The 14,603-nt window shown below is 35.1% G+C and overlaps 1 protein-coding gene across 1 annotated transcript; it reads right to left on the bottom strand.

Moving 5' to 3' along the window:
- Positions 1–4,992: 4,992 nt before the first annotated feature.
- Positions 4,993–9,410, bottom strand: LOC115705813 (uncharacterized). The gene is made up of 10 exons (XM_030633252.2): positions 8,840–9,410; positions 8,204–8,393; positions 7,879–8,127; positions 7,556–7,804; positions 7,232–7,480; positions 6,908–7,156; positions 6,726–6,832; positions 5,826–6,015; positions 5,569–5,632; positions 4,993–5,415 (listed from the first exon to the last, which is right to left on the bottom strand). Exons 1-10 carry the CDS (start codon positions 9,123–9,125, stop codon positions 5,305–5,307), a joined length of 1,944 nt encoding a protein of 647 aa, XP_030489112.2. The 5' UTR covers positions 9,126–9,410; the 3' UTR covers positions 4,993–5,304.
- Positions 9,411–14,603: the final 5,193 nt, after the last annotated feature.

Below are 14,603 nucleotides of genomic sequence, written 5' to 3'. Positions count from 1 at the left end.
TTTGCATCATACAATGTATTTCCAGATGAATTTCAATGAATCATACATAAATTCCCCTTGAGCAATTTTTAAAGAACGAAACTTTGTAATTACTTAATATAAATGATTCTCTTTATTCATAACTGAAGTTTAAAGTTTACATCAGTAATGCGAGTTACATCATTTATTTATTGATAATAGGGTCACAAATGTTCTACTTTTGAGTAGTTCTTTATTAGTGAACCATCAAGTCGAGCCAATTTATAAACTCCGACTCCAACTACTGCTTCGATGACATATGGACCCTCTCAATTTAGGTTGAACACTCCTGCAGATGCGTCTCTCGTATTTGCAAAGACTCGTCTTAGCACAAAACCTCCAACATTGAATAGTCTTTTTTTGACTTTTTTGTTGAAGTATCTTGTAACTCGGTGTTGGTATGTTGCGTTGGTGATTTACGACTCAGTTCATTTTTCCTTAAGTAGATCCAAGGAGAATTTTAAATGTTTCTGGTTTTCTTCTTGATTAAAAAACTCTCTTCTGTGAGTAGATATATTCATTTCACCAGGTAGCATTGCTTTCGAGCCAAATGCAAGCGAGAAAGGAGTGTGTCCCATGGCTATTTTCTTGGTAGTTCTGTGGGCCCACAACACATGAGGTAGCTCGTCAACCCATCTACCCTTGGCAGCGTCTAGCTGTTGGGTTTTGTGCCCTAAATAAAACCCATTTCAATATAATCAGATTTACTTATTAATAAAGATCAGAAATAATATTTTATGTTGCATGGTTCGCATGATTTATTTCATGATTATATATATAATGTATGAATTCTATTTAAGTCCAGAACATATGAATTTGTTAATGATTATAGTGTTGTCAGCACAGTGGAATATAATCTTAATTATATGTTCGAAAGTTTATTCCCCGATTTGTCAGTTCATTGGATTTAGACTGACATGATAATCACCGATAGGTATTCTTACACCTTGGATAAGTGTTATGTTCTTTCCAAGGCATTGGCAAAGTTTACCAGTATCGAATGTATGGAGTATACATCGGAAGGGACCGATATTGAACTTTGATTAGATTTGTTAAAATTTACCGTAATATCTATTCAATTCAATATCACCTGTTGATCCTAGATCAAATGATCTTAATCCTGATATGGTTAGGTTCGATCTCAAGAGTATTATACATGTTCTTTGATTTGTTAGTTAGGCCTACTTTTGAACAGTCAGGGTGATACGTACATTTTGGGAACATGATAGTATAATTGAGTGGGAGCGCTAACATAAATATGGAGTCTATAACTTCTACAAGAATTTAGAAGTGAAACGATGATATCCTTCGAGCTTGGCTAAACAGAGATAAATGATTGAGATCTCATTTCACTTCGCTGAAATATCATTTATACGGAGCTAAGTGTTTTAAGGATAAAATACATTGAAGGTGTAACGGTAATTTAGTTCCTATTCAATGTAGATAATCTATTAGAGGGTCATTGATCAAATTAGGATTATAACAATGGATAATTAATAGCGTATCTATATCGTGGAACATATAGAGCGTTCTATATAACTGAGAGTGCAATTCCAAGTTCTAAGTGTGGATTCAATAAGGAATTAATAAGTTAGGGAATTTACTTGGTAAATTCGGTTCGGCTTATTGGAAGCTCGGTTATATAGGCCCATGGTCCCCATACTAGTTGAGACCATACTGCTTGTAAGACTCAGTTAATTGATTTTGATTAATCAATTATAATTCTAAAATTAGACTATGTCTACTTTATGAATTTTCACTAAGCAAGGGCGAAATTATAAAGAAAAGAGATTCTAGGTTTATTTATTAATTAAGAGACTTTATATGTCTAAATTAATAAATATATTAAAAGATAATATTATTTAATAATTAATTTTTAGTTATTAAATAATTAGAATTGGCATTTAAATGGTTAAATTGGAAAATTGGCATTTTTGAGAAAATGGGATTGAAAAATGACAAAATGGCAAAATTGCAAAGTGAGGCCCATTATCCATATCATGGCCGACCACTATGCAAAGTGTTTTACCATTTCTATTTTTTCATTATTTTAATGCCATACAATTCAAACATAACCCTATGTGGTATTCTATAAATAGAAAGTGATGGTTTCAGGAAACAATGCACAAGCTTCTCATTACTTTCAGAGAAAACTTTCTAGCCACCACTTCCCTTCTCTTTTCCTTTTCAATTTTGAACCCTAGTGATAGAGTAGTGCCCACACACATCAAGTGGTATCTCAATCATAGTGTGGAAGATTGTGAAGAATCCAAACAACAAGAAGGAGAATAAGCATAAAAGGAAGGAGAGAAAGAGATCAAGGTTCAGATCTTGATTATGCTCTGCTACAGAAAGGAATCAAGGGCTAGAGATCTGAATGGAAGGAGTCATTATATTCCGCTGCACCCAATGTAAGGTTTCCTAAACTTTATATGTGTTTATTTTATTGTTTTAGAATTCATATTAGGATGTTAATGAAACATACATGGTAGTAAATCTAGATCCTTGTAAAATATTTCCAACAACTGGTATCAGAGCCATGGTAATGATTTACTTTCATGAAATATGAATTAAAACGATGATATGGGTTGATTTGGATGGTTTCATGTTGATCTGTGTGTTATATGATGATTGATTGATGCTTGTGAAATTTTATGAAAAATAATCGAATTTTCATTTCTGGAATTATTTTTATTGGATAGTTTGGAAAAAATTAAGCAATTCACTTTTTTACAAAACTCAATTTCGATTTTATTTGAATTAGTTATGACTTTTTGAAGTTTTAAAAAAATCGGGGGTGGTGACACACCCTTGTGCGCGTGGCTGGCTGCTGGCAGCACCCTTTGTGCGCCCAAGCAGCCCCTTTCGTCCAAGAATGTGCACCGGGATGGTGTGCAACAGCTCACATTTTTTTTCGTTTTTCTTCGATTTTTCATGCTATTTCATGGAATTAACTTCCGATTTTTAGTGTAGTTTTGTATTTAAATATTTACTATTCCTATTTCAATTCTAATTACCAAAATTAAATTAATTGAATTTTTTAAAAATTAATTTATGATATTAGTGTAATTTGAACTTGAAAATAGGTAAATATCTATCTTTTTCGCTTAATTATCTATCTTATTTTTAAATTTGATTATTTTATCTTATTTTTAAATTTAAGGTTAGATATTACCTTTTTTAAATTATTCTATTTATAAATTATTTGACCTTATTTAAATTTAAAATAAGATTACTATAATCATGATATTTTAAATAGAAATAAGATATTTTTGATAACTTTTAAATTTTGTTATTTTTTATTAAATTATAAAATCAGAAAAGATATTTATTATCATTCTATTTTATTGAATATTTAATTTATAAAATAACATGAAAATTTAAAAGATAGTTATGGAATTTTTGAAATGATATTTAGGTTAGTTGAAACCTAATTTTTCAAAATTGTAGGTTTAATTTTAAATTTTAATTTATTTTATTTTAAAACCGAAAATATTTTTTTTATTTAAATATTATTTTCGATTTTTTTTATTCATTAATTTAAAATTAAATAAATCCTACATCCAACTATCCAAAGTCATCTTGTTGCAGGAGTATGTGTTTTAGCTTGTTTGTAAGTTTTCTAAAACCTATTATTGCTTGATCTAAATTGACATGGTTAACTTGTTGACAGATCCAATGATCTGATTTTAACCCATGGTTCAATTGTCAATAGGTAAAGTAAATAATTTGTAACAGGTAAATTTTACATTCTTCTTTCATCTGTGATTTTTTAAAAACAAAAATTTTACTTTTATTTTGTGATTAAAAAATTAAAAAACAAAAGTGTTACAATGATATAATTTTTAGCTCTTGCTCGTGAAGTTTAAAAAATTTATATAGAATTTCACAAAAAAAAAAAAAAAATCTAAATGTCATTAAAAAAAAAAAAAAAAAAAAAAAAAAAAAAAGCCTAAGAGAGAGAGTGAAGTAATACATTGAAGTGGAGAGTAAACTTAATGTCATCAGAAAAAAAAAAAAAAAAAAAAAAAAAAAAAAAAAAAGAAACAAAAACTGGGTGGCTAGCAAAAGAGAGGAATAATTGTTTTCGATATACGCGTATAAGCAATTTATTAAAGAAAATCGGTACTTTACAACATTAAAATGTTAAAGTCTATTTTTATAAATATTTTACAAAATTACTATACACTATGACTTCCAATGACTTCCAATTTCTCTTATTATTATGCTCATTCAATTTCTCTCAAGTCACTTACTCCCCAATGACTTCCAAACTTGATAAAAGATATATAAATATGTAGACATTTAAAAAAGATGTACGGTAAATAAAAATGTCTCCATATATACACTATTTAATATGTTCACAATTATTACTATATGGAGACATATTTTCTAAAAGCAAGACTTACAAATATTATAACTTATTTCTTTTAAGGATATTATAACTTATTTTAGTGTAGAATTTATTCCTATTTATAACTAGTCCAAGTTAGAACTATAACTTTTTATGACTATTTATGTGTTATTCTGTTTTACTGCATTTGAAATTGTAATTGTTAATTTTACTTATTGAATAAAGATAACACCTTCGATTCCAGATATTATGCTTTCCTCTAATCTGGCTGGTCACATCATTTAACAATATTTTATAAAACAGACAATGAAGCAAAATGTGATGGCTAGTAACGTCAATTGTAGTTGTAGACATATGAAATTGACGTCTTTAATCTTGAAGCAGCATTCCTAATGTTGACCACTATCACCTAACCCAGCCCAACAAGGTTTAAACAAAACAACTACTAGAATTGCAGAAAAGATGGCCCAAGTGGGGGTGACATGACTGCCAACCAAATGTTCCGACAAGCAACGCAAGCAAAGGCCATTACAAATTTACATTTTATCAACTAAAAAAAAAAAGATAACAAGAGAATCGCGTAGTCATAGTTAATATTTCAATCAATATGTTCAATGGAGTAGGCTAACGAAGCGTTGTGATTGGATCCATGTAAAATGAGATTATATCATTGATTCACAAAGGCAAGAGCATAATTTTGTGCGATTAAACACAAGAGAAAGGAAAAAAAAAAACTACAAATATTTGTGGCTATACTATAACTAATTTTATCTGCAAGAGGGTTCTAATGTGATTGAGCTGATGTTAATAGGAGACGAGGACTGTAAACTTGGCCAGAATATTTAACTGCATACCTTCGTTAGCTATACAAAAGGGTTATGTCGCTTATTACTCATCTAATATGGTAATACTATTAACTCTTGCAGTTAGTCCTACTCTGAAAGATACTCAACCTCCTCCTCTTGTAGTTCAAATGCATCAATTTCTGCAAAATAAGCTCTCTGCTGCTCGATAAATTCTTGTGACAAAGCTTTCTTTTGACCCTGCTTACACAGAAATCATATTGACAGATTTTAGCTTGAGAATCAAATAAAATCATTTTTTAAGCAGGAAAATAGCTTCATAGTTCATCCGATGGTACAATAATGGTAAAGAGCTCCCTGCAAAGAAAGGAATAGATCAATCTAAAAACAAACCTTTTTAGTTGGAACTGTGTTTGCCTTCGATACACTATTTCCTCCAGTTTCCCTTATGTTCTCCCTGTTTTGAAAGCAAAGAGAGACCCCAGGAGGTAAATATTAGTTTACATACAAGACCTTTGCAAATCAAATAAACTTATATTTGGCTGCACAAAAAATCAAGAGTTTCAATTGTGCGTCAACATTTAGTACATCTGTGAAGTTACATGTAAATATCAAACATGAAAATACATAATACTAACTAATATACTTACCCAATCTTCTGGATCTTTGTTGCAGGAGGACAACTCACAGGCTCAGCAATGGCCTTGCCTTTGCACTTATGTGCTCTTAACAAGTCACTCAAACGTTCATCGCTTGCCTCTGCTGTACATTTCCTTTTCTGTGCAGTCCGTCTACAACTGTAAATGTGACATGGCTTGAAAGGATCAACAGCATTTCCACCTGAAAATCAGACAATAGAATTTTTCCGTAAGTTTATGAACCACAAACAATCCACACTCAATGACAATGTCCCTAAACTTGAGAAATAATATGCAGAGTCAAAATTCAACGAAAATATCGCTTGTCTACATTTAAATGCATGAAATGGCAGCAAATCCCTACCAAACCAATGCTGAAAAATAAAGTTCCGCAAACATGTTCAGGATAAGATGTAACGATGTTCTTAGAAGTGTGTTTGGGTAAGGGAGAACAATGAGAAAAAAGAGGGAAGGAGGGGAGGGGGGGCAGGCTACAGGATGGAATTAGATTACGGTGGTTGATTGATAAGAAAGATTAAAGAAAGCAGTGGAATTAACAATCCATTTGGCCAACTTTTACTCCTTCCATAAATGGACTTATAACATATAGGCAAAATAAGAACCCTCCCACTCCTGTACACTTTCCTTCCCTGTGTCATGTACCTCTTCTAACTTTCTGCCCTCATCACATGGCCTATGTAACTATGCAGAAACTAAAAAATTCTGAAGACAATGATAAAACGATGATGCAGCAAGGGGAGATTAAAAATAGTATAGACAAGGCCAGAGCACCAGTAATTCCCAGACAGCATCAGATTCAACCGTTCGTAAAACAAGAACTGGATATAATAATTCCCTTAAACTAAAATAAAGAATAAGCCCTACATTTTTGATACAAAATAGATATCATACCTGAAATAGACAATGAACTAGGCCGTGAAGGAGAGGAAACAGTCGGAGGTGGGGAAGGATAGAACGATTCTGATGTCTTGCCCTTTTTAATTGTGGATCGAGTGATGCTGTACATCCATAAAGATAGACTGTAAACACAAAGCAGGAAGAAAATAAAAGATCAAATTAACTTGGATACTCACTAAATCTTCTTTGTTGGAGGATTGCAAGTATTGGGATCAACAATTCCCTTTCCTTTGTTCCTTCTTTTCTCTGCTATTAAAGCATCCTCAAAAAGCTCCTCAGTTGGGGTTATTGTACTCCTCCTTTTCTCAGAGGTCTGTCTATGAACATTGACTGAACATGGCTCGAGAGCCTTGGAAACAATCGGAGGTGAGGAGAGATAGACCATATCTGATGTGTTATCCTTTCGGACGGTGGATTGAGTGATGCTATACATCCAACAAGATACACTATAAATACAAAGCAGGAAAAAAATAAAAGATTAAAGTAACTTGGATACTTACTAAATCTTCTTTGTTGCGGGAGTGCAAGTATTGGGATCAACAATTTTCTTTCCTTTCTTCCTTCTTTTCTCTGCTATTACAGCATCCTCAAAAAGCTCCTCAATTGGGGTTATTGTACTCTTCCTTTTCTCAGAGGTCTGTCTATGAATGTTAACTGAACATGGCTCGAGAGGCTTGGAAACAATCGGAGGTGAGGAAAGATAGACCAATTCTGATGTGTTCTCCTTTCGGACGGTGGATTGAGTGATGCTGCACATCCATCAAGATACACTATAAATACAAAGCAGGAAGAAACTAGAAAATCAAAGTAACTTGTAAACGTACTCAATATTCTTTGTTGCGGGAGTGCAAGTATTGGGATCAAGAATTTCCTTTCCTTTCTTCCTTCTTTTCTCTGCTATTAAAGCATCCTCAATAAGCTCCTCCCTTGGGGTTATTGTACTCTTCCTTTTCTCAGAGGTCTGTCTATGAACGTTAACTGAACATGGCTCGAGAGGCTTGGAAACAATCGGAGGTGAGGAGAGGTAGACCAATTCTGACGTGTTCTCCTTTTGGACGGTGGATTGAATGATGCTGTACATCCATCAATATACACTATAAATAAAAGCAGAAAGAAAATAAAACATCAAAGTAACTTGGGAACCTACTCAATCTTCTTTGTTGCGGGAGAACAAGTATTGGGATCAACAATTTCCTTTCCGTTCTTCCTTCTTTTCTCTGCTATTAAAGCATCCTCAAAAAGCTCCTCAGTTGGGGTTATTGTACCCTTCCTTTCCTCAGAGGTCGGCCTATGAACATTAACTGAGCATGGGTCAAGAGCCTCGGAAACAATTGGAGGTGGGGAAAGATAGACTGATTCTGATGTGTTCTTCTTTTGGACTACAGATTGAGCAACGCTGCACATACATCAAGATATACTATAAATACAAAAGAGAAAGCAAATAAAAAGATCCAAGTAACTTAGATACTAACTCAATCTTCTTTGATGCAAGTGTACAAGTATTGGGATCAATATTTTCCTTTCCTATGTTCCTCCTTTTCCCTGCTGTTATAACGTCCCCAAAGAGCTCCTCAGTTGGGGGTATTTTACTCTTCCGTTTCGCAGTGGTCTGTCCAGGACCTTTAACTGAACATGGGTCGAGAACCTCAGTATTACCTCTACCTGTAATTCAGAACATGGAATTCAACCCTTAGTTTTTGATTACATAAATAAGTAAATAACTTATGGCAGTGCTTCCATCACAGTACAAAATTATACACCACCAAAGCTCGAGTATACACATCAAATGTAGCAAATCCATACTAACCCCAATATCGAAAAACTGAAATTAGCCGGTTTAAACCATAAAAATTGAGAACTCAATTAACTATTTAAAACCTAATTAACTTCAGTTCAGAAAGACTAATATGTAAATCCATGAAGGCTGTGTTAAACAGCCAGAGAACCAGTAATTCAGAAAACAGACATAAGATTCATTCAAACAGTCATTAGAACAAAGGTTATAATTCATCGAATTATCTAAAAATCAAAAGCCAGAACAAACCCTAGATTTTGAAGCTGAATTGAACATCTACTATACTGGAAGAAGAAGAAAAAGAAGACAATACCAGAAGCAGAGAACAACATGGGAGGTCGCAAAGGAGGGGAAGCAACCTGCGGAGGGCGAAGAGAGACATTTTGTGACGCGTCGGTGTTCTTGGCAGAGTTGCCATCGTTATTGGTGGTAAGAAGCTTGTTGACGGTAGAAGAGGAAAAAAGGGGCTTCTGGGGTTTGAGACGTAGAGAGGAAAACGATGGAGAGCGAGAAGATTGTGTGTTAGCGGTGTTTTTGGTGTTTGTACAATCGAAGAGTGGCTTTCGAACTCTAACTCTTCTTCTTCGCTCACCTTCCATTTTTTTTTTCTAGTGCTTACTTTCCATATTTCAGTGAACCAGACACAGCTCCTCACTCAAATTATATATATTATTATAATATGTAAAAGTAGAATGACAGAGAAGAAATGTGTGTGGATTGTGGACGGGGAACAATTATTATTATTTTTTTTTTTTGGGAAAGGCGGGAAATTCTGGTATTTTGTTGGGTAAGTTAAGTAAGAGAGTCGGGTTTCTTCTTTCTTCTTCTTTTTTTCGAGTTGGTTCGTTCAGCGGATGAGAGAGAGAGAGAGTGAGTCAGTGAGATGAGATCAATTCAATTCAAAAGTTCAACTGAGCCTGAACCACTGTTTAGTGTTTATTTTTACGTTCCGAGAGGGTAGCCACGGCCATATTAGAAGGAAATGGGCTAATTGGGCTGGGAAGAGTAATGCCCAATTGACCCCGCAATGACACAAAAATTAAGAGTATGTTTGGAAACAACCGTGTAATTACATTGTATTTTAAAAATAATGTGTGTTTGGATGTCAAGTGGTAATTAATTCCTAATATCATGTTTGGTATGATAGTTATTAATTACACAGTAAATTAATATTATAATATTTAAAAATAAATTTCATCAATTAATAATATATATAAAAAAAATAATAATCTCTTCATAAAATAAAGTCAAAACTATAACAATTTAGTAGCAACTCTTTAAAATAATTTTTTTTAAGACTATCTAATTGTTCTTGCGTTCCATATATTTTGAGCTATTATATCTCTAAAATTAAACATATATTGTTTGTCATCATCAGTTGGCCCGTCACCAAGTTTTCATCTGAATTTGAATCAAAATCAATATTGTTCAAACTTTCACAATTTTCTTTTTCATTTTACATGTCTTCTTCGAAAAATTCATCATCCCAATTCCATTTGCGAATAAAGTTGTGAAGTACACAACATGCTAATACAATCCAACCTTGTTTTTTGATGGTGTATTGAGGAGCTATTGTTAGTATGGGAAACCTTTTTTTCAAAATACCAAATGTCCTTTCAACCACATTTCGAAGTTTTGAATGCCTTAGATTCATGAACATTATAAGAAACAAATTATCATGCCTACACTATAACAATATTATATTCATTGATAGGATTTTCTTCTTTATTTGAGAGATATGGAATACAGAAAATAGGTTGATGAAAGGTTGTATATGGGAATGTATACATGTTTGATGATTGATAGAAAAAGGGAAAGTTAATACATTAAAAATAATTAAAATATCATATCAATTAATTAAAATAATTTGAATTTATTTTTGGTATGTAATTACACAGTGTAAATACACCCAATTCTCATGGGGGGTATGAGAATTGGAGAGAGTAATTAAGGCCTCCCAATTACCTCTAATTACACAGTTACTATGTAATTACGTGGCCACACAAACACGTCAAACTGTGTAATTACCTCTAATTACATCCAATTCCAATACCCATGTGGCTTTCCAAACGCGCCCTAAGGGAAATTTGACTTAGTAAAAATTACATTAAATGGATTTTATAAAAAACTTACAAATATATGGCTTTGCTACTCTTTTATGTTATTTTTTTACAGTTAAAGTTTTTTATAGTATTTTATATGTCATATTTTTTTTGGAGAAAATTATATTGTATACCTAATTTACTTTATTTGTTATAATTTTTACTTTCCTTTTTATATTTTTAAAGATGTACCCACTTTTATAGATGATGTCTCTATTAGATCCTTAGGTTAATGTAAATTAATGTAAATTATATGTTAGATCACCATCCACAAGCCACTCACCCATTACTCCAACCTGGTCCATCAGCAAACAACTTAGAAATTCAACTTGATCTACCAGCAAATAACTCAAAAATTTGACATGTTTTACAACCCAATACTCAGAAATTTAACCTGGTTCACCAACCTCTATTCCATTACTATCCCAACCTCTTTCAGTTCCAACATTAATCACTGTAGAATCAACTATTCATCCAGCAGTTATTACACTCTACCACAGATGTTCCTCCCACTTATGTACCTCCTCAACCATCAAGTATTGCCTCATGTAGCACATCTCATCCTGTTGCTGCTAGATCTCATCCAATGACGACTAGATCCAAGAATGGTATTGTTAAACCAAAGGCTTATCTAGCCACAAAGCATCTTTGCTAGAGTCCTTCTTGCCTTCTCAGCCTAGGTCTATTCAAGATGCACTCAAGCATCCTCAATGGTTGGCCTCAATGCAACATGAATTTTATGCCCTCAAAAGTCAGGCACCATATTGGTTCCCTACCAACCTGGAATGGATATTATTAGAAATAATGGGTCCATAGAGTAAAGTTAAATGTTGCCTGGATCGATTCAAGTCAAGACTAGTTGCTATAGAGTATGTACAAGCTCCTGGAATTGACTATGAGGAAAAATTTTCTCCAATGGTGAAACTTGTTACTATGAGAACAATTCTTTCTCTATCTGTTACCTCTAATTGGACAGTGACACAACTTGATCTTAGCAATGCATTCCTCAATAGTTTGTTAAGTGAGGCTATTTTTATGCAACAACCTTCATGTTTTTTTGATCCAATTACCAGACCATGTATGTCATCTGCATAAGGCCCTTTATGGCCCAAACAAGCTTCAAGAGCTTGGAATGACAACCTCAGAACCAGCTTGCTTCAATGGGGATTCACAGCTTCTAAATCTGACATTTCTCTATTTTTCCATGGAATTGGTAGTAATCTCATCATTCTCCTAGTTTATATTGTTGATATTCTTGTCATAGGCCTAAACAACACTCTCATTTCCACTTTGGTGAAGGATCCAAACCATCATTTTTCTCTCTAGGACTTAGTAGATGTTCACTACCTTTTAGGAGTTGAAATTTCTAGAGATTCCACTGGCATAAATCTGTCTCAAACACAATTTATTAAAGATCATTTGGTTAAACTTCATATGGCGGGTGCTGAAAGCTGTCCAAATCCTACTACTGCTGCTACAAAATTTTCCTTACAAGATGGAGAACAATTTGATGATCCTACACTATATAGGAATATGCAATTCGTATAAGGGAGCCCATTTCACCTGCTCGGCCATATCCTCCCGTGTTCGGGAAAGGGAAAGCTGTCATGTCTGAGATAAGATCGATGTCAGGTGATGATGGACTTCTGAGTCTTGTGCGGGCGGTCACCTTGCATTTTACTTTATTTTGTTCTTGAGCATCTTGATTTTCATGCCTTGAGTTTCTGATGGCTGTCTTCTAACCATACTGTTTTTGTTTTGTGCAGACATGTCTCGGCAGATGCTCAGCGCTTTGAGGAAGAGAATGGGCGGAAGCTCTAGCGCCTCTCCTCCGGCCATGAAGTCTAAGGGCGGTGAGGGGTCCTCTTCAAAGGAAAAAAGACCTACTGGGGAGGTTATTGATCTTTCCGAGGAGCTGACTGCTGCAAACCCCTCTACCCCCAAAGCTTCCAAGTCCAAGGAGTCTGGACCACCAACGGCTGGGTCTGAACTGGTCAAGAGTGATCCTGAATGGGTGCAGGCTCCAGAGGCCAAAAAGGGCAAGGAGATGCTGGCCCACTACATGAACCGGCTGGTTCTTGAGGTTAGTGAGCAACTGGCTGGTGCTGACAATGACTTGTCTTTGGATGTGCTGGTGGGCGGAGTCTTGAAGGAGTTCACCAGGGTAAGTCTTTTTTGATAATTCCCTTTAATTTTCCACACTTAGCTCAATATGCTAAAGTTTTTCCTCTGTGCAGGCCGATCTGAAGTTGGCCTACACTTACTCCCGGGCTAAGTCTGCTGCTTCCATGAACGCGGCTCTGTCCGACACCTTGAAGGCAGAGGCAGACTTGGCCAAGATGGAAGGTGAAGAAGCCAGGGCGAAAGCCGGAGCTGTTCAGTTGGAGTTGGGCGAAGCCAACAAGAAGCTGTTTGCTGCTGAGAAGAAAATCACCATGCTGACTAAGGATTTCGAGGTTGTTGACTGTTTTGAGGAGACCATCGAGATCTTATTTGCTGAGGTAAACAGTGTTCAAGACGAGAGGACTTCTCTGCGAGCAGTACTTCATCGGATGAAGGAGGGGGAGCTTTCGGCTGAGGTGGACAGGTTGAAGGAGAAGATCAATGCCTTGGAGACAGCCGGTCTCGAGCTCTTCTTTGATTTTTGGAAGGGTAATCCCCGGGCCGACTTCGACTACTTGGGTGACGCTAAGGACATGTACCTTGAGTACTGCGCGGCCCAAGTGGCTTATGGTGGAACCGAGGCGGCTGCTTCAACCTCTGGTCAGGCTGTTGATGCTCCTCCCGTTCAAACAACAGATCCTCCTGCTCTAGTTGGCCTAGAAGAACCGAACCAAGAGCCTGGGACTCCAGCTGTTTAAACACTTCTTTTTATCTCCCTTTTTTTATATATCTTATTCAGCCTCAAGGCCTTTTCTAAGACATCACGACCGGCCAAGTGGTCTTTAAACTTGGAATTATTTTTTATTTTTTGTACAACGGGCTGACCGGGCAGCTTTTAATCCCGGTATTACGTGCTTTTGTCATCCTTAATGAATTTCATTCTCTGTTTATAATTGTCATGCAATTGTGATTGTTTTATTTTTACCAAATGCTTTGTAGAGGTATAGGTGCCCCACAAGTGACCGAGCAGACGTATGACTCTTGGTCACTTGTCGTTTGCAAATATATTGCTTATCTGTTAGGTGTTTTGGGTTTGACCAAACCTTTTGTACGCATTGTATGGTAAATTATAAACATGCTAATTTTTTCGACTCAATTGAATTTTGAAATGCTATCTTTATTCATTTATTGATCGAGTGTATTTATTACCGTAGTAACTTACATCAGAGCTATTTGATCTAATCTGATCTTTTAGCTAACATGAAATAAAACAAATTGTGGACATAAGAAACTGTACTTTAACGTGGTCACCCGACCTGAGTACTTTGTTTCTTTTATCGAAACCTTTGGGCGTAGTCCGCCCAGAAGGCCATTCACTTAAAAGCAAATGTTCATTTAGTACTTAAAATGGTCACCTGACCTAGTACTTTATTGGTAGTATTTCCTTAAATGTTCTCCATTCCAGTGTCGTGGTACTAGAATGAGTTGTATTTTTTCGTCATACTTACCTAATTTGTATGCTCCGGAGTCGAGAACTTCGACCACTTGATATGGTCATTCCCAGTTAGGTCCTAGTACACCTGCCGTGGTGTCTTTGGTGTTTAGGAATACCCTTCTTAGGACCATATCTCCCACAAAGAATTTATGAGCTTTCACTTGTTTGTTGAAATACCGAGCTACATTTTATTGATGGGCCATCAACTTTAATTTTGCAGTTGCTCGTCTTTCTTCGATTTCATCAAGTGATTCTGTAAGGAGTATGTGATTGGTACCTTGATTGTACGTCAATCTTCTGTGGGAAGGTGACTCGAGTTCGACAGGCAGCATAGCTTCATAACCGTACGCCATTGCAAATGGTGTCTGACCGGTTGC

Source organism: Cannabis sativa, chromosome 1 (genome assembly GCF_029168945.1).
Source record: "Cannabis sativa cultivar Pink pepper isolate KNU-18-1 chromosome 1, ASM2916894v1, whole genome shotgun sequence".
Classification (NCBI taxonomy): domain Eukaryota; kingdom Viridiplantae; phylum Streptophyta; class Magnoliopsida; order Rosales; family Cannabaceae; genus Cannabis; species Cannabis sativa.
This window is presented reverse-complemented; position numbering and strand designations above follow the sequence as displayed.